The sequence below is a fragment of the Pantherophis guttatus genome, chromosome 3, assembly GCF_059756535.1.
Source record: "Pantherophis guttatus breed Tessera chromosome 3, ASM5975653v1, whole genome shotgun sequence".
Lineage (NCBI taxonomy): Eukaryota > Metazoa > Chordata > Lepidosauria > Squamata > Colubridae > Pantherophis > Pantherophis guttatus.
The window spans coordinates 198,840,142-198,860,965 of NC_142065.1; the positions used below are offsets into that span (position 1 = coordinate 198,840,142).

At 40.4% G+C, this 20,824-nt stretch overlaps 1 protein-coding gene across 2 annotated transcripts in view; it reads left to right on the forward strand.

Moving 5' to 3' along the window:
* Positions 1-20,824, forward strand: part of COL14A1 (collagen type XIV alpha 1 chain) — a 151,470-nt gene that overhangs the window by 45,193 nt on the left and 85,453 nt on the right. For both annotated transcript variants that reach the window (XM_034422237.2, XM_034422236.2), the window contains exons 9-16: positions 203-364; positions 1,514-1,665; positions 2,557-2,686; positions 7,252-7,397; positions 10,510-10,639; positions 13,972-14,111; positions 18,849-18,975; positions 20,509-20,648. In XM_034422237.2, the coding sequence (XP_034278128.2) occupies positions 203-364; positions 1,514-1,665; positions 2,557-2,686; positions 7,252-7,397; positions 10,510-10,639; positions 13,972-14,111; positions 18,849-18,975; positions 20,509-20,648 (1,127 nt within the window). The remainder of the gene's footprint in view (positions 1-202; positions 365-1,513; positions 1,666-2,556; positions 2,687-7,251; positions 7,398-10,509; positions 10,640-13,971; positions 14,112-18,848; positions 18,976-20,508; positions 20,649-20,824) is intronic.

Below are 20,824 nucleotides of genomic sequence, written 5' to 3' on the forward strand. Positions count from 1 at the left end.
CCTCAGATTGGTTCATAAACCATTAAAAAAAGCCATAGTAGATTAATTCACATACCACACTAGATCATAAATGCTGGCTTATAATCACAATGGTTGTGATCGCACACTGCGCGTAACCAAAATCAAATATTTGTTTACGATATCCAAGCCAAGCTATTTTATTATCATGTTACTACTTTGTTGTTTCTTCCTTTGTTACCAGGTGTAAAGAATGCTGATGAAAATGAACTGAAGGAGATTGCTTCAGAACCACACAGCACTCACGTCTACAATGTTGCTGACTTCAGTTTAATGAACTCCATTGTGGAAGAACTTACAAAGACTGTGTGCATGAGAGTTGAAGAACAAGAGAAAGAAATCAAAGGTAAGAATAGCCAGGAGAAATGCTCTTTTTAAAGGACATATAACCAGGGGTGAAATCCAGCAGGTTCTGACAGGTTCTGGAGAACCGGTAGCAGAAATTTTGAGTAGTTAGGAGAACTGGCAAATACCACCTCTGGCTGGCCCCAGAGTGGGGTGGGAATGGAAATTTTGCAGTATCCTTCCCACAGGAGTGGAGAAGGAATGGGAATTTTGCAGTATCCTTCCCCTGGAGTGGGGTGGGAAAGGAGATTTTGCAGTATCCTTTCCCTGCCATGCCCACCAAGCCACACCCACCAAAACACACCATGCCCACCAAGCCACACCCACAGAACCGGTAGTAAAAAAAATGTGGATTTCACCACAGCATATAATGAATGGTGTTAGGTCAGGCTAATAGCATATCTCATTCAGCTTTCTCTTGCTACATGGCCAACATATTATGTCATAGTGACTAGCAGCCATTATCTTCTTCATGAATAATTCTTGAATGTGAACATGGTAGCCATCAGTACATCTCATTCGAACAAATTTTATGTGCTGGGTAAAAAAACGTCTTCCGCTTCATTTTTCCAAAATTTGTTTCTTCTGAGTTTTTATGAAGTTGTCTGCTGATAGATTGTCTACAAGATCTAGAAAAGTTAAGAATTGAACAAGATGATCATTTTGGGGTGGCTGAAATAATTGTTTCTCTGATTTCTAGGTATGTTTAGTCTAACTAACTAGGCATAATTAGACATAACTAGGGCAGGAGTGGGTTCTACTTACCTTTACTACTGGTTTGCATGCACAGTTCAGCCATGGGGATGTCTGGACAGGTGGGCGGAGCCTCCCACTGCTTTTACTACAGTTCACAAGAACCGGACCAAACCGGGAGCAACCCACCCATTTGCCGACCGGGAGCAACGGCCCATTTGCCGACTTCTGGTGGGACCGGAAGGCCCGAAAATCAGTTGGCTGATGCACGCATGTGCGCCAGAGCTGAGCTCGCGGGCCCACTGATATGGCTCCGCGTGCCACCTGTGGCACACGTGCCATAGGTTCGCCATCATGGCTATAAGGACTCATGCTTTGGGCAAGGGGTTGGACTAAATGATCTCCAAGGTCCCTTCCATGATCCCCATAGTTCTATATTCTGTGTCTAAAACTTTAGGATCATTGGTTGCCACACTTGGAGCCCCTACAGATTTGGTCACATCTGAAGTGACAGCCAGAGGATTCCATGTGAGTTGGACTCATGCACCAGGCAAAGTGGAAAAGTACCGAGTTGTCTATTATCCCACCAAAGGAGGACAACCAGAAGAGGTAATGAAGTAACAGTCACTGTTTGTCCTGAGGGCAAGACAAAAATAATGGGTGGAAGCCTGTCAAAGAAAGATGCAACCTCTAGAAGTAAGGAAAAATTGTTCGACAGTGTGAGCAATTAACCAATGGAACAGCTTGCGTCTTGGAGATGTAAGTGCTCCATCACTGGAGGATTTCAATGAAAGATTGGAGATCCATTTAACTGGGATGGTGTAAAAGTCCTAACTTGAGCGGGGGGTTGGACTAGAAGACCTCTGAAATTCCTTCCAACTGTATGACTCTACAATTCTATGAAACTATAAAGGTAAAGGTAAATGTTCCCCTTGCACATATGTGCTAGTCGTTCCTGACTCTAGGGGGCGGTGCTCATCTCCGTTTCAAAGCCGAAGAGCCAGCACTGTCCGAAGACGTCTCCATGGTCATGTGGCCGGCATGACTAAATGCCAAAGGCGCACGGAACGCTGTTACTTTCCCACCAAAGGTGGTCCCTATTTTTCTACTTGCATTTTTTACGTGCTTTCGAACTGCTAGGTTGGCAGAAGCTGGGACAAGTAACGGGAGCTCACCCCAGTACCCGGCACTAGGGATTCGAACTGTTGAACTGCCGACCTTTCGATCAACAAGCTCAGCGTCTTAGCCACTGAGCCACCACATTCCTTCTCTATATATATAGTTTATAGAAATATTTAGGAACTATAGGATCCCATAATTGTGTTAAGCAAAACACATTAATAATCACTATTAGAAGTAGTGACCAATTACTCCTGCACCTCTCTAATCCATGTTCGAATTTTTTCCTTTGGGAATTGAACCTGTTTTCAGATAAAAGGAGAAAGTCTGCTTTGTGGTCATCTTAAAACTCTGTTTAAATGTGTCTTGTCTTTCGTACAGGTGGTGGTAGATGGGACAGTATCAACAGCAGTACTGAAAAATTTGATGTCTTTAACTGAGTATCAGATTGCTGTGTTTGCCATCTATGTTAGTTCTGCCAGTGAAGGTCTCCGGGGTACTGAGACAACACGTAAGTGACAAAAAAAGGAACATGGCAGTATTTTAAGTTTATGTTAGAACTATCTAATTTTGCATTGTAAGTGTATTGTATATCTGCTGATTCTAGATATAAACCTACCCCTGATGAAAACCTGTTGGACTTGGGAAGAAAAAGTCCATTTAACAATATTCTCTGTTGAATAGTTTTCGCCCAAAGCTGGAAAAACAATGACATACCATCAGAAGACAAGGTGATTAGAAAAATTATGGAATGTGCAGAAATGGATAAGCTCATAAAGGAGATACAAGAAAAAGATGAAACAGAATACTACTTTATCTGGGAGAAATGGTATAAATGGTTGGAGGAGAAAGGGGAAAAAGAAAAAAAAGGGGGGGGGACAAAAGAAAACTAAACAATGGTTAAATTAGGTGGAGAAATATGGAAACAAATGGGAAGATATAAATTGTGGAAAGGAAACTAAGTACCTGTTTATGTTAATTGTAAATAAAATATTTAGATTAAGAGAATATATACAGGTGAAACTCGAAAAATTAGAATATCGTGCAAAAGTTCATTTATTTCAGTAATGCAACTTAAAAGGTGAAACTAATATATGAGATAGACTCATTACATGCAAAGCGAGATAGTTCAAGCCTTAATTTGTCATAATTTTGATGATTATGGCTTACAGCTCATGATATACTAGGAATATATGTATAAGAGATAGATTAAGATAAGAAAGAGGAAATGTATAAATATAGATTACTGATGCGAAGATGTTGAAAAGAACATTTGTTTGTTTGTTTTTGTTTGTAGGCTTGTTGGTTTGTTGGTTTGTTTGTTTTAAAAAACAACAATATTCTGTGTTGATTTTTGGCTGGTATCAGAACACCTAGAAAATGGGGGGCTTAATCCTTCCCTTCTCAGCCATGATCTATTTAAAAATAACCCTTCTGCCTTAGCTGCTATCAGCATCAATGGGAACCTTTTCCTCCTAAGTCAATAAGAAAAGCAGGAGGATTTTCCAAGGGATCGCTGATGTACTAGGAAAAATTCAATTTTAACCCTCACTAGGAAAAATTAACCCTGTACTAGGAAAAACTCAATTTTAACTTTTAATTCAAGTCCTGTCCAGATGTGGTGAGCTGGTAGGGTTTGCCATCAAGCCAATGCACATAAAAATGCAGTTTTGATTTCAGGATAGGTTCTGCCATTTACTTCCATGGATCAAGAGGTCCTCTTGACATCCATACTTCAAAATGACCTCTTTCCTTTAAGGTCAGCCTTTTCCTGCTTCTATTTTGGTAGAACTTGCCAGCAGTTCTTGTTGTAAATTGTGGTGATAAAGGCAGAACAGCAGGCCATTTGATAAGAGTCTTCACTCCTCACTCAGTATTGCTGAATCTGGGATGTGTCTGAATAAGCTTGACAGCAATTTAGCTGCTGTTTTCCTATTTGGCGTCAGCTATCCTATCAGACACAAGAAATCAGGAACCAGGGTTGTTGAAATGAGTACAAGTTTATTCTGTGCATCTTCTAAACAAGAATCTGAACTACTAATGGCCAAGGCAAATTGGCGATAGGTAAGAGTCAATGGAATTCAAGCTGAGCTGGACTTACCATATTTTTCGGAGTATAAGACGCACCTTAGTTTTTGGGGAGGAAAATAAGAAAAAGCTGATTGGCAGGTGGATCGGCCTCCTGGAATACCCCCAATAGCTGTTCCCAGAGGTGAATTTTAGCAACAGGTTCCTTGGTTGTGAGCTCCGTGTCTTGCTTTTTTTTACTTTTTTTCCTGCCTCTGAAAGCCTCCGAAACAGCTTCAGAAAAAAAGCCTCCGAAGCCCTGTTTGGGGGCTTCTTTTCTGAAGCTTCGTTTCTCATGCTTTTTTCAGCCTCCGAAACCTCTGTTTGAGAAACTGGGTGGGGCTACATTCGGAATATAAGACACACCCAGATTTTCATCCTTTTTTGGGGGGGAGGTGCATCTTATACTCTGAAAAATACGGTACTTACCATCATGTAGAGAATAAAGAACCTGTTACCTACCATAAGGAAGGCTGAGCACCAAAGAATTGAGGCCTTTGAACTATGTGGTGCTGGAGAAAACTCCTGCGAGTCCCTTGGACTGCAAGATGATCAAACCGGTCAGTCCTAGAGGAGATCAACCTTGACTGCTCTTTAGAAGGCCAGATCCTGAACATGAAACTCAAATATTTTGGCCACCTTTTGAGAAGGAAGGACTCACTGGAGAAGAGCCTAATGCTGGGAATGATTGAGGGCAAAAGAAGAAGGGGATGACAGAGAATGAGGTGGCCGGATGGAGTCACTGAAGCAGTAGGCGTGAGCTTAAATGGACTCCAGAGGATGGTAGAGGACAGGAAGGCCTGGAGGAACATTGTCCATGGGGTTGCGATGGGTTGGCTATGACTTCGCAACTAACAACAACACCTAAGCAAAATAGGCTGAAACGGTTTTTTTAAATCCAGAGCAATGTGATAACGTTTGGAAGTGGCTCAGGCAGAGAAGCCTCCCTAATTCTCAGAAGTATAAGGAGGAGGAGGAGAATCAGACTGTTATTATTAGACAATCTAAATCAATGGTTTAGCCATTTTTGGAATTGGTTTCCAGGTCCTGTCTACCTAGGGGGTGATGACCCATTATGGCCTCACTTGGGTGGGGTTGCATTGTAGAAGAAAAAAGTCTAGCCTAGCATTTGATTGATCGGAGGTGGTTAGGAATTGGTTAATGATGAACTCCATGGTCCAAAGCACATACTGTCCCAGTAGCATCATTTCCCATGGCACCTGGTGCTCTTTTGAAGTCAAGTTCTGACTCGGTCCAGCTGTACGTGCTTCTGATTCCACTACTGCCTAAGGCAGCACCTCTCCAAGCAGAGTTTTTATTTAATCTTTACTCAAGTGTCATAAAGCAATGCTCTGAAATAAGTAAATATTAATCACTCCAGGTAAGATTTCAAAAGGAAAAAAAATGACGCTGTCACAGAGAGGGGATGGGAAAATATACTATATTTGACCTTGCTGGCAGATAATAGCGAACGAAAATGAAAAGATTGTGGATTCAGGCATGACGTGTAGTTTTGAGAGAATGCAGCCGTTAGCAGCTGAAGTAAATACACGGAAGCCTTGGGTGTGAGAAACAGGGAAAAGGATAAAGCTAAAGGCATTTTTGGTCAGAATTCAGAGAATGGGGGTCAATAAGATCTCCAAAATAGCCCCCTTCCTTTTGTTTACAGTGTGCCTGAGTTCTGCAGAATGAATCTATTTCAACAGAGGTAACACACCCATATTGTCATTGTCCATTGATTCGCAGAATATCTCTGTACAAATTCACTTCCATCCTCATGACGTTCAGGAAGCTATTAGAAACCTGGCTATTCTCCCAGGGTCTCGGGTATCAGCCCTCCCAAGTCAATTAGACAGGAAACACAACTAGAAACATGACTAGATGAACTAAATCTACTTTATTGTTAAGGGCATGTTAATAGAGTCTTGCAAATCTGAAGGTACAATCTTCCTATCATCAATCTGAACCATCCGATCAATTTTAGGGCAGGTCCTTCCTAAGTTTCTTCCTTTGATAGCTAAGTCCTTGAGGTCTTCCCCTTCTTTTTGTCTGACTGTTTCCTAGGCAGTGTCTCTTTCTCTTGTCCCCCAAGGTCATTCATACGTTCTATTACACCAGGGGAGAGTGAAGGTCACTAAATTCAAGGTGCCGCTATTATTTTATAAAGCTGTACAAGGCTTGGCTTTGGCTTTATAACATTGAGATCAGGGGTGAAATGCTAGCAGTTCAGACCGGTTCGGGCGAACCGATAGTAAAAAATGCTACCAGTTTGGGCGAACCGGTATTTCTGACAATCAGCTGGGCAACGATCAGCTGTGATGCACTATTTATATTAGTTAGAATTGTCGGATTTCCTGCTTTCTAGCTAATCTAAATCGCCTGGCACAGCGGATCCCCCCCCTCATTGTTCTACTTACCTTTGCAGACTCGGAAGGCTTCAAAATGTTCCTTTTTTGGTGCTGTGCGGTTGCATCTTAGGCAGACTCACAGAACCGCTGTGCGTGTGCTCGGTAGCAGACTCACAGAACCGATAGCAGACTTTGGAGGATTTCACTCCTGATTGAGATCTAAGTAGCTAACACCTCACAGATTTGCTATCTATGTTGATTTCAGTCACATCCCAGACAGAGGAGGAGAAGGAGGAGGAGGATTGGTTTAATTCTCCATTTTGTGTTTTGGAAATAGTCATCCCCAGTCTTTGAGAGTGGCTGTGCAGGTTAACAAGAGTTGTAATTTTATTTATTGCAGTTGAGCAATTATCTAGCTATCCAAAATGACCAAATGAGATTGCAGAATCAACCTGTTTACATATTTTGAAAAGAACTCTTTTTTATTAGTTGCAAGAACTTCTGTTAGAAAAAAGAATTCAAAGATTTATTGCTCAGACCATACAAAACAATACTGAGTTTAAAACCTTTTTGGTTGTTTCTGTTTTTGTAAGCCTTCCCAGCGCCTTCCTTTGAAAAAAAAAATAGGCGGTAACTCTCTTTTGTATTTTTCCCTCTGCAGTTGCATTGCCAATGGCATCTGATTTGGAGTTGTATGATGTCTCGCACAACAATATGAAAGTAAAGTGGAAGGCAGTAGCCGGTGCAACTGGCTATATGATTCTGTATGCACCCCTCATTGATGGTTTAGCAGCAGAGGAAAAGGAGGTGAGAGAACATAGTATCAACTAGGTCTTATGAACCTTCAAAGAGTGGGCTGAAAACCTAATGTGCAGAAGTCCCTATTTTCAGTTGAATTAATTATCCCCGTGGAAGTATAGACACCTCACCACTGGAGTGCCATAGGCCTCTGTCCTGTTGAAGATTTTTGTTACTGGCCTGGATGAAGGATTTGAGGGTTATGAGGATCACATTTGTAGAGTATCCAAAACTATGAAGAGTTATAAATATTTTAGAAGAGAGAGAGAAAGAGAGAGAGATGGAGGGAGGGAGGGAGGGAGAGAGAGAATGAGAGAGAGAGAGAGAGAGAGAGAGAGAGAGAGAGAAAGAAAGAAAGATAAAGATCCAAAAAGTCTTGTAAAACTCTTTTCATTCATTACATTTGCTAAAGATCTTATGTTATATGAGATTGTTGGGTTGGGTCCCATACTCCACTCAAACCAAGAAGATTGAGTTGGACTGCGGAATGTATAGGCTCTTCACCATTAAACATGGAATTTTTTTTTTAATTTGATTTATATGCCGCCCTTCTCCGGAGACTCAGAGCGGCTTACAATGTGTTAAGCAATAGCCTTCATACTTTTGTATATTTATACAAAGTCAGCTTATTGCCCCCACAAACTAGGTCCTCATTTAACCTACCTTAGAAAGGATGGAAGGCTGAGTCAACCTTGAGCCTGGTAAGATTCGAACCTGCAAAAATTGCAGGCAGCTGTGTTAATAACAGGGTGCATTAAACCACTGTACTACCAAGGCTCGTTCCCAATACAGATCCAATTCAGAGACTATTCTAAGAGCGCAGAGGAAAATAAGTTTATTTTCTTTTGAAGAGCCTACAGTATACAGTATGTTCCACAGTCTAACTCAATTTTCTTGGTTTGAATGGATTATGGGACCTAACCCAACCCAACCCAATCCAACCCAACCCAACCATCTCATGTAACATAATGAGTAGTTGCCCCAGTATCTTCCCCAGACAGTGGGCCATCTCTCATGGCAAGACTATCACCATCTGATGAAGGAATTTACCCAGGATTTGGGTTAATGAATAGTAGCACTTGGGAAGAAACAGTGAAACAATTAATTGTACAGATGCAGGAGTCACAACCAGTTGGGGATTGGTAGAAACTTAGAACCCTTGTGGTTGGCTTGATATTGAATTAGGTCAGGTTTAGAGATTAGTGATGAATCAAATATCACTCTATGAACACCACTGCAGCGTCTTCTACTCTGAATCCAAGTGTCCCCATTGGTTCTACATAATGTTATGCCTTTTTGATAGCTACTAATAACTTACGAAATGGAAGGTGATCTATAAAAATTGGCCTATCATATCAATAGTACTCCATTGAGGTAAATGCAATTTTATTTTTCTGCTAAATACTTTCCTCTCACTTTTTTCAAAACCAAGCAGACAAAAAAAAAAAAAAATCTCAGGAAGTTTAATTGACTCAAAGTCAGGAAGCTATTATTTGCTTATGAGTTTCTTGGCAAGATATATTTTATAAAAGGCTGATACAGACTTCAAGATGGACATAAGAGCCAATTTCAATGTTTAAATTTTTCTCACTTGCTCTTTTCTATGAATATACATTCAAGTCCACAGCACTGATTTTAAAACAGAAAAAAGAAAAGTTCTGTATTAAGATGCATTTTGCTGCATATCTCTTCAAACCTGGACATTTTTGCTTGGGATTTGGCCTCGTTTACCATTTTTGCAAATTAGTTTACCTAATTTGCTGCATTTTTGTTCAAAACGTGTATGAGTTTTTAAACAGAGTTTTAACTAATAGAGATTTTTAAAATATTGTCAAACTGCAGTGTACCATTTTGAGAAGTGTAATTTGGAATGACACTTCGCTTCAACTGTGGAATATAATACATTTGCATGCAGAAAATTTGTCAAACATTACTAAGTAAAATTAAAATAAGTTTTGCCTAAGGTGTGGACAGAAATTGTATTTAGTATGAACTGGCTAAAAAGTCAGCCAGATTGAACAATGGACCCATCTCTTGATTTCTAGTTTGAAATTATGTTCATACTTGTTCATGTGGGAGAATTTTTAGTAGCCTTAAAAAGGCATGTAAGATTCTAGAAGAGAATCAAGAAAGTACTGAATATATAAACATGTTCGGTTTTTTATAAGTTATATAGCATATGTCTCTCACAGAAAATTAATTGAAATAAAAAAAATCTTAGGTCAAAAGACTTCAGATTTCAAGTAAATCTAGTCAACGTACTATTCAATATATTTATAAATGATTTGAAGAGTTAGAGCTTCAACTTCATAAGAATCTATTGACTTGCTACTGTTGTGTCATTCTGAATTTTCTTTAATAGACGCTCTACAGATAACACGTACAGTTAAGGTGATAAAAGTCAATTGTATCTTTTCTTTTTATAGATCTGAAACTTTTCTGACACAAAATTATTAACAGTAATTAATAATAGTAAAAGTGACATTCACAGTATTATATCTTTTAAGGTTCACAGTATTATATCTTTTAAGGATGTTATGGAGAAGATTATATGAAAGTACAAAGGGATTTGTGTAATTCTGGCAATCCTAGTTCTACATTTCTGTCTTTTGGGATACGTTTCAGTTGGTGGTTTTTGATATTCTAGGATTTCTCACAAATTGGACAGCTGCCCATCAAGCCATTATAGGTCTAATTTGTGCAAATGATCCTCAGGCAGGACATAGTGGTATGAATCAATCCCTTGTTAATATCACAAATCCTGTTTTTCTTACTTTGACAGAAATTATTCTCTCTCCTGAAAAAGTTCTTTATCTTCTACTTATGCATGCTACTATTTCATATTATTTATAATGAACTCACATTAAAATACTGCATTTTAACCACTGTGGTAGTGCAGTGGCTAGAATGCAGTATTGCAGGCTAACTCTGCTCACAGCCAGGAGTTCGATCCTGACTAACTTAAGGATGACTCAGCCTTCCATCCTTCTGAGGTCGATACAATGAGGACCCAGATTGTTGGGGGCACTGTGCTGAGATTGTAAACCGCTCAGAGAGTGTTGTAAAGCACTATGGAGTGATATATAAGTCTAAGTGTTGTTGTTATTGCTATTTTTTATAGATGAAAATTGGAGTGACCTCCACACATGTTGAACTTGAGGGTCTGCTACCCAACACAGATTATACGGTCACTGTTTATGCAATGTTTGGAGAAGAAGCCAGTGATCCTCTTACAGGACAAGAAACAACATGTAAGTGGTTTTTATGTGTTTCTATTTGTCCCAGGAGTAAATTCTGGAAAAGCTTTCTGAGACTGAAAAATAATGCCTTTAAACTTTAGTAGAATGGTAATCCCTAGAGGCATCCTTTAGGACAGCAACATGAACAGCAACTTCACTTTGTGATATTTGTGAAGAGCAGCTTCACTTTGTGAGAGCTCAGTGGCTCAGCAGTTAAAGACACTGAGCTTGTCAGATGAAGAACTGACCACCCAGGTTCAAGACCCAAGCGCCACTCAATGGGGTGAGCTGCCATTACCTGCATCAGCTCCTGCTCACCTAGCAGTTCGAAAGCATGCAAATGCGAGCAGATAAATAGGTACCAGTTCAGAGGGAAGGTAATGGCGTTCCATGCACCTTTGAAGTATAGCCATGCTGGCCACATGATCATGGAAATTGTCTTCGGACAATGCTGGCTCCCTTGTCCAAGAAACAGAGATAAACACAGTGATGGGATTCAGGTAATTTAACAACCAGTTCTCTGTCCTAATGATTTCTTCCAACAACCAGTTCACCAAACTGCTCAGAAAATTAACAACCGGTTCTCCCGAAGTGGTGCAAACTGGCTGAATCCTACCACTGGATAAACACCGTACCTTAGAATCAGACACAACTCCTTTTTAGAATACTAGGGGCATTGTTTAGGAAGGAACATGAAGAGCAACCTTTAGTATGGTGCCCGTAATTTCCTTCAACAGCTTGTTACTATCTGATTATTATCATGTAGAGAAAGTGACTTCAGTGGACTATTCTTGCTTACAGTTTTGAAGTACCAACAGTAGCTTTTTAAGTTTCTTGAAGTTTATGTTCCTTTAAAATATCTTCTTTGTTTCCCACTTAAAATACTGTAGATGTGAGATAACATCTATTTTAATTCCATTGAATTTTAACTGCAGCCTGTTTTTTACATCCCAATCTTTAATGTTTTAAAGTTTAATGTTAATTTCCATATTGTGATACCTTCAAGAGTTGTTAGATTCCAGATTCTAGAATTCTTAGAACTGAGTGAGAATTCTGGAGGTGAAGCCTAAAACAAAATGGGTATGATTTCTCTAAAATATGTATACTCATAGCAACTCTTCATGCTTTGCTGAATTCCAGTGGAAAAAAATTGCTGTATTATCTTTTCAGTGGAGTTGGGTTTTTTTTTTTTTTTTTGGCTATAATGCTACGAAAGGATCCAAACTTTCCATATTAAAATAGTTCATAGTTTAAGCATACATCATGTGTTCAAATGTTAGTACCACTTTTAAAAAAATAATTTATAACAGCTTTGGAAAACTGTGTTTGAGAGTTATTTGAGTTTTTCCATATTGGCTAGGTTTCCTTTAATTGGAATGATCGTGCACTCACTGTTTCCCCACACGTAGATGCATATTGTGAGAACTGAGGTGCATATTTGTCTTGTAAAGAACTGAATGTATGAATCTAATAGAAGTCAAATTCTAGTCCAGGAAACATGATATCTGCAGATAGGTTTTTTTTATTCCTAGATGGTTTTTTACTTCTGACCCTGAAATGTTTTGTGACATCTGGGATAGGAGAGCTTGCCTTTTGATGTTTATTAATGTAAATTGGGATATTGAATTGGGCACCAAATTGATCTTGAATGGAAATAGAAATAGTGTTGTAGGAAGTTAGCACCCACCCCTTTCCTAGAGGAATAAAATATTTTTGGGGAAATATTAAAAAGGCAGAATATTATATTTCCCTGGATGAGAAATGGATAAGCATGTTTTGAAGCAGCTCCCATCTTCCTGCCCCCACCCTTTGTCAATGGGCCATTAAGGCCTGGGCCAGTCTATTCTACATAACAAAGATCTACCTCCTTCAGGCAGAGCCATAGTAGGAATTGCCAAAGATCCAACAAAGATAGGATTAGCCCTCTACACAACAGCAGCAAAAACTCAGCACATGTGACCTCGGAAACATGTGACCTGGGAAGCACATGTGACCATCAGCCAGCAAGGCTAGCTAAGACCCCCACCCCCTGGGAGTCTGACAACCAATCAGGATACTGTTTTAGGGTCCCAGGAAATGCAAAGCCAGAGAGGGCATAAAAACCCGAGGATTTACTGTATCTGCCCCTTTTCTGTTCAGGAACTCAAGCCATGTGATCCTGTCCACCATTAAACCATCTTTCCAAGCAGTCTTCATGTTTCCAGTGTCTTTTTCCCCACTTGGAGCAGAACCAAGAAGGATATTTCTTCCAACAGTGTTGAATGGAGAAGGAGGATAGATTTTGAATGGATTTCAGCCTCCTGAAAGAAAAAAAAAAAAGCATGAGTAGGAATTGAGCCTCCCCATTGCTATTTCATGGAAAGCAGGATATGGGGAAATTTGGAAGGATTTGAGATAATCCAGTGTAGGAACAAATTGGGGATGGAGAATAAGATAAAAGGATATAGACTTGTTCCAAGTAGAACTCTTAAAATATCTACAAAGTTCTCAATGTTTCTGAGTGAATAAGAGAATAACAGAATTGGAAGGGACCTTGGAGGTCTTCTAGTCCAACTCCCTGCTCAGGAAACCTGCTGTTCCACTGTTCAGGAAACCCTATACCATTTCAAAAAAATGGTTCTCCAATCTCTTCTTAAAAACTTCCAGTGTTGGAGCATTCACAACTTCTGGAATTCACAACTTCTGGAGGAAGTTGTTCCACTGATTAATTGTGTGTGTGTGTGTGTGTGTGTGTGTGTGTGTGTGTGTGTGTGTCTATCTCAGCCTCTCCCCAAGTCATGCCTTTGTAGATGTGTTTCTTAGAATTACCCAACAATAGCAGAATTTAGAAGTCTGAATCTTGGAGACCAAAACCTTTGAAAGGTACTTGGAAGCCAAAAGCAGATAAACTTCAGAGTAAACAAGAGTACAACACAGGGTAAAAAGGAATATCAGAACACATATTGTATTTCAGAAATTCCATATGCACCACAGCAAAAACGTTCAGCTTTCACTACCAGAATATTATAGGAGATGAATTCTAACACTGAAATTATTATTATTTTTTCAATGGATTTTTGCTGAGCCTAATTCATCCTAATTTCAACAAGTTCACTATAAAGGGGGTTCAGTTTGCTGTAAAGTCTAGCATATTTACACAAACCATATAATTCAAAATCCCACCAGTATCCATACGGTGTGAACTTTCTTGGGTGAGGACTCTGCATTGAACATGACCAGATTTTGTATCAGACCCATAGTGTTGCATGGAGATTAATGTCATCTGGAAGCCATATATCACAATAGGTCAACTGACCGAAAAACAAATATATTATTTATAACATGGATTCATTTCTATTTTCAAGTGCCTTTAAGTCCGCCAAGAAATTTGAAGTTTTCAAATGTGGATCACAGCTCAGCCAAAATAACCTGGGATCCAGCTTCCCCAGAGGTCAAAGGCTATCGCATTATGTACGTTAAGACAGATGGGACTGAAACCAATGAGGTAAGTAGATTTTTAAAAAAATAAATAGGAACAACCTAAAAACAGAACTATTATGTAAAACCAATATCCCACCCCCCCCAGTCTGCCAATAACTCATATAATGGCAGTTAGATTAACTTCTTTGGTTAAGAACAGTTATCAAAATGAGGTAAACAGGTCCATCTCAAAGGTTTGAGAAAGCATTTCTGGCTTCCTTTTCAATGAAATTTGAACTCCCTATGTAAATCAGGGGTGAAATCCAGAAGGTTCTGACAGATTCTGGAGAACTGGTAGCAGAAATTTTGAGGAGTTCGGAGAACCGGCAAATACCATCTCTGGCTGGCCTCAGAGTGGGGTGGGAATGGAGATTTTTCAGTATCCTTCCCTCAGGAGTGGGGTGGGTATGGAGGTTTTGCAGTATCCTTCCCCTGCCACGCCCACCAAGCCACGCCCACCAAGCCACACCACACCCACCAAGCCACACCCACAGAACCGGTAGTAAAAAAAATTGGATTTCACCACTGATATAAATACATTGTTTCTGTTATATTTTGAATATGGCTCATTTAAAAAGCCTCTTCTTTATTCAAGCCATTAGTTTCCCACCTCCCATTTTTCATATTCTCTTACCCAGCAATGGCACAGTGAAGTAATTTTGTGCTTTGCAATCAACCGTCATGTAGGATGTGAGGTGCTTTCCTTTAAATTTTTTTTTTTTATTCAATGTAAATTATATAATATGCTAAGAAAAAAAAAGGCAGCCTTCTTCAAATGAAACTTGACCTACTGATGTCTAAATGGACATGTCCATGTTTTTTCTCAGCATATAAAGAATTAGTTTGTTCTTGCCTTCTGGGATTATGGCTGGCTGGCTGGCTGGCTGGCTGGCTGGCTGGACAGATAGAAATAGTGATAGAGCTTCACCTGATGAGAGGGAAAAATATGCATTCGCTGTTTTTTTAGGGTGAAATCTCTGAAATATTTATAATGGACAGACCAGAATGGAGATCTTACTGCCTTGGTCCAATGGCCCCAAGCCTGGTATCCTAGACTCCCTAGTTCAGCGGTGTCAAACTCAAGGCCCATGGACTAGATCCGGCTCATGGGGTGCGTAGACCTGCCCTAGAAACAGTGAAGGAATGACCCATGGCGCCTCTGCCAGCGAAAACAGAGCTCGTGGGGACTGTGCATGGCCCCCCTGAGCTCTGTTTTCTCTGGCAGAGGGTTGCAAGAGGCTGTCCCAGCCAAAAATAGAGCGCTCTGCCATTTTCGCTGGCAGAGAGCTCGGGCCACCACAGGTGCCCCCTGACACAAGTGATGTCAAGGCGCCCCCCCTTGGGGGGGGTGTCAAACATAACCCTGATGCGGCCTTCAATGAAATTGAGTTTGACACCCTTGCTCTAGTTCAGTGTTGCTCAACCTTGTCAACTTTATGATAGGTGGACTTCAAGGCTGGTTGGGGAATTCTGGGAGTTGAAGTCCACACATCCTTAGGTTGCTGTGGCTGAACAACACTTACTACCCAAGGCAGTCCTCACTGCTGTCAATTCTGAGAACACTCCATCCGTGCAAACCCCTCATCCCAAGCTGATATAGATCTACATCTTTTTCAATAAGGATTTCTTTATAATCCTTGGCACGCATCCCTCCATTCCCTGCTTGTCTGGCTCTCTCCTTCTTCTGGCAAGAAATTGGCTGAGGCTTTCCAGAATTTCGACATGACACAGCTTGTAAAGAATCTTTGTATGTAACAAGATGCAACAGGCTTTGCTGCCCCTGTTTCTAGACCCTTGTGAGTTTCAACGCAATGCCTTTTCCTCTGGCCATTCTGACGGTGTAACAAGAGGCCCGCTTTATGCTTCCGATGCTTTGTACTAGGTATGAGCATTTCTGTTTTTGGAAAGATGGCTTTCTTAAAAAAAAAGAAAAGCTAGATTTCTTTCTAGCTCTCAACCTACCCTGTTTTCCCCAAAATAAGACATCCCCTGATAATTTATTTATTTATTTATTTATTTATTTATTTATTTATTTATTTATTTATTTATTTATTAAATTTATATACCGCCCTATTCCTGAGGGACTCAGGGCGGTGAACAGCGAACGATAAAAATACATGTAATACAAACGTTAAAAAAAAAAACCAATTAAAATATACTAAACACTCTGGTCCTAGATAATTCAAGACATCCCAGTTTAAAATCAAATCAAAAGCAATATAAAGGGAAAGTTAGGCCAGGCCGGCCTGCTGAAACAGGAATGTTTTGAGGGCACGGCGGAAAGTGCACAGATCCGGAATCTTCTGTATCTCTGGGGGGAGCTCGTTCCAGATGGTGGGTGCCCTCACAGAAAAGGCTCTCCCCGATAATAAGCCCAATCGGGCTTTTGAGCGCATGGCAATAAGGCCAAGCACTTATTTCAGGGTTCAAAGAGATATAAGACAGGGTCTTATTTTCGGGGAAACACGGTATCTTCATCTCTAAGAACTGAAGCAGCTGGTTCTCCCAGCCTACGTGAAGCAGGAAATTTAACTAGAATAGAATAGAATAGAATAGAATAGAATAGAATAGAATAGAATAGAATAGAATAGAATAGAATAGAATAGAATAGAATAACAGAGTTGGAAGGGAACTTGGAGGTCTTCTAGTCCAACCCCCTGCCCAGGCAGGAAACCCTACACCACTTCAGATAAATGGTTATCTAACATCTTCTTTAAAATTTCCAGTGTTGGAGCATTATTAATTGTTCTAACTGTCAGGAAAACTAGAAAGTCTTAAAATTGCAAGCTTGGGGCCACTGGACCAGGGGAATAAGATCTCCATCTGGCCTGTCCCGAACATTATAACATGGATGTCACCCTTGAGAAACAACCAATGCATATTTTTTCCCCAGAGTCCATTTTAACTTGCAGCCATTTTTCCCCTCCCATCAGCTGAAGCTGATAGGTAGGATAACCCACTTTAAAGAAAATTGAGGAACAGCTGTTTGGCTCATAAACAGATATATTCCTTTGGGGCACTTTTAAAACAAAACAAAAATAACAAACATATGTCCTGGAGTTGTTCTGTTTATTTTTTTTCCCTCAGTTCATTAGGCTGACTGATGGTCTCTGACATCATGGTCCTGTTTGAATAACTGGGCCAAGGGTGATTGTATCATGCTGATATCATCGCCCCACACAATTAACTTTAGGGCTAATCCACCACTTTCTGGTTACCCTGATGAGAGGATGAACCACCAATCAGTTTGGGTGTAGTGGATGATGTCATCCTTAGCCCAATAGCCCATGGCTGTTGGGAAGACGACCACCATCTGAGTTTCATCAGAAATAGCGTGGCTAACATAAACAGGACAGTCCAATGGCACTTCATACCTTCTTAAAGAAATGTCTCTATTCCAGCTAGCTGATGTATATGCTGGGGGTGGGGCGGGGATGCTCACTACCCCGATTTCTGCATTCTCATGCCCATCTTTTACTGAGCTATGGGACTGCCTGCTATGAAAGAGAAGAACTTTGGGGGTTTTTTTAAGGCTTAGTAAGGAATAATTATAATAATGAGTGGTGTGATGGCCTAGAGGAGAAGATACTCATTACCTACTTGGAAGGTTGAGGGTTCGATCCTAGGGAGCAGCAGATATTTCTTTTCCAGGGCACACAGAAAAAAACCCATCTGCTGTGAACTCTGCATAGACATCAGGAAGGGCATCCGGCCTATAAATGCTCAGGTATTCAGCAGAGTCATTCCTTCCTTCCTTTTCTTCTTTTGGATGAAATTGACAAGTTCAGCCAAGTTTGGCCTTCTAGCAGTGATGTCCATTGGAGTGCAAACATGTGCAACATGGTGGGCATGGTGTCACAATCCAAGCCATAATGTATTTATGATGGTGGCGGTGTGTCCCAAGGTCATGTGATCACCTTTAGCAAACTTTTGACAAGCAAAGTCAATGGGGAAGCCAGATTCACTTAACAACCATGTTGCTTACTTAACAGCTGTAGTGACTCACTTAACAACTATGGCAAGAATGGTCGCTAAATGGGGCAAAACTCACTTAACAACTGTCTCGCTTAGCAACTGAAATTTTGGGCTTAGCTGTGGTTGTAAATTGAGGACTACCCGTAGCGATTTGGATAACACTCTGCTTCAGAGGTGGTATTCAGCAGGTTCTGACCAGTTCTGGAGAACCGGTAGCGGAAATTTTGAGTAGTTCGTAGAAAAGGGTAAATACCACCTCTGACTGGCCCCATGCCCATCTATTCTCTGCCTCCCGAGTCCCAGCTAATCAGGAGGAAATGGGGATTTTGCAGTAACCTTCCCCTGGAGTGGGGAGGGAATGGAGATTTTACAGTATCCTTCCCCTGCCACGCCCACCAAGCCATGCCCACCAAGCCAAGCCAAGCCCACCAAGCCATGCCCACACAACCGGTAGCAAAAAATTTGAATCCCACCACTGCTCTGCTTCCAACCATCCCTGGATGAAGAGTCTGTCGGCACCTTCCCCCTTTTCTCTGCCCCTCCTTTCCATTTAGCTAAAGGGGAGCAAGCAGATTGTTCCTTTCTGTAAGATGGGGAATTTGCCAAGTCACTGATTGATGCAGCCTGGGATCTAACCTGGGTTTTCTTTTTCACTTGTGAAGAAGTCTCTGGCTAAAGAATTAGACGAAGCCTCTTTTCTCTTCTTGACGTAGCTATGGATTTTCCATCCTCATGTAGCTGTGGATTTGTAACCACTTTTCTCATTCCTGTCGCCTCTGTGATGCAGGAAGAAGTTGATCAAGTGTCAGCACATATTTTGAAGAGCTTGACGTCTCTCACTGAATATACTGTAGCCGTTTTCTCCCTCTATAGCGAGGGTCAGTCTGAGCCACTCACGGGCAGCTTTAGCACAAGTAAGTCTCGCTGCATGTCTATGGAGATTCTCTACCATCCAGGTCATGGTTGTCCCAAAGGTGCTTTTCCAAAAGGGAACTGGACTTTCTGGGTTTTTTTTCCCCCTTGAAAACATTTTGCTTCTCATTGAAGAAGCTTCTTCTGTTCTGACTGAATGGTGTGGAATAGAAGGAGTTGTGTTCTTTGCAGTCATGTGGTCATTAGTGCTCTGAAGGTTGGTCATTAGAATAGAATAGAATAGAATAGAATAGAATAGAATAGAATAGAATAGAATAGAATAGAATAAACAGAGTTGGAAGGGACCTTGGAGGTCTTCTAGTCCAACCCCCTGCTTAGGCAAGAAACCCTGCACCACTTTCAGACAAATGGTTATCCAACAACTTCTTAAAAACCTCCAGTGTTGGAGCATTCACAACTTCTGGAGGCAAGTTGTTCCACTGATTAATTGTTCTAACTGTCAGGAAATTTAAATTTAGTTCTCAGCTGCTTCTCTCCTTGATTAGTTTCCACCCATTGCTTCTTGTCCTGCTCTCAGGTGCTTTGGAGAATTAGTTCACTGAGAATCGTTGAGGCCACTTGGGGATTGATCTGTATCCTCTGGGTCACCTGAATCAGAGTGCAGATGGATATGGGACCTTTTTGGGACTGCTAAGTCTCGCTGCATTTTTGAAAGCAGTCTAGCTATAGTCCCAATATTCTTCTACTCTTTTGGAGGGAACAATTTGGTTTTATTCATATTTTCTTAAGAAAAGGAATTTATAGCTCTCGGTTTATACACTTGACAGCTTGGAAACCTTATGTTATTGAAAACAAATGCAGATGAAAACATGGTCAAATATCGTAGTTAAAGTTGGTCTGCTACCAGAAGAAAGAGAAATTTGAATACAGGGCGCTCGAAGTCAAGTTACGTTGTGCCAGTTCCCTGAACAAATTGTGTAGATGCAGCCAAACACCTCACAAGTTCTTCACATAGATATTACTTTCTGATTGCAGAGGCTTTTTTTAAAAAAGAAAAATTGCAGACAAAATTTGATTACTTATTAGAACTTTTAAGCATCTCTCAAGGAAGAAATAAAAAAAAGCAATTAATAGGATTTTGTTGTTCTCTGCTGTATTTCTTTCTGGTTTCAGAAAAAAGGGAAAAATGCAAATAATTTATTCCAACAGAAGGGAATATATAGAATTCAGGCTTGCAATTGCAGAAGACAGCTGTAGCAAAATAGGTAATAAAATGGGACACAACTCACTTAACAGCTGTTTTGCTTAACAATGGAAATTTTGGAAATTGAGGATGATGTAAATGGTCCTTGTTTCATGAACATTGTTTTTACTACAGTAATACATGCAGTTATAATTGGCCAATCAGTTAAACTTTTAAAAATTCTGTAGAAAGTTTACTGCAGCTGTTTATATTCCATAGAGTTGGAAGCAATTTCAGATATCATGTTTAGGGAACAAAGTTAACTTAACAAAATTTGATCCAGACACATTTGGAATCCTTCTGGTTTTTTTTTTTTTTCTTTATCTTGCAGAGAAAGTTCCATCACCTGAATTTTTGGAAATTATTGAAGTATCTACTGAAACTTTAACAGTAAGCTGGAAGCCACCATCCTCTGATGTGGCTCTTTACCGTCTAGCATGGATCCCATTGGCTGGCGAAGAAGCTGATGAGGTAATGATGTTCTTGGCCCTCACATGCTCTTTGTTATAGCAAGCTGAATTATATCAGTAACAGAGTTGGAAGGGACCTTTGGAGGTCATCTAGCCCAACCCCCTGCTCACGCAGACCACCTGTTCTAGGGATTTGAACTGCTGAACTGCTGACCTTTTTGATCGACAAGCTCAGTG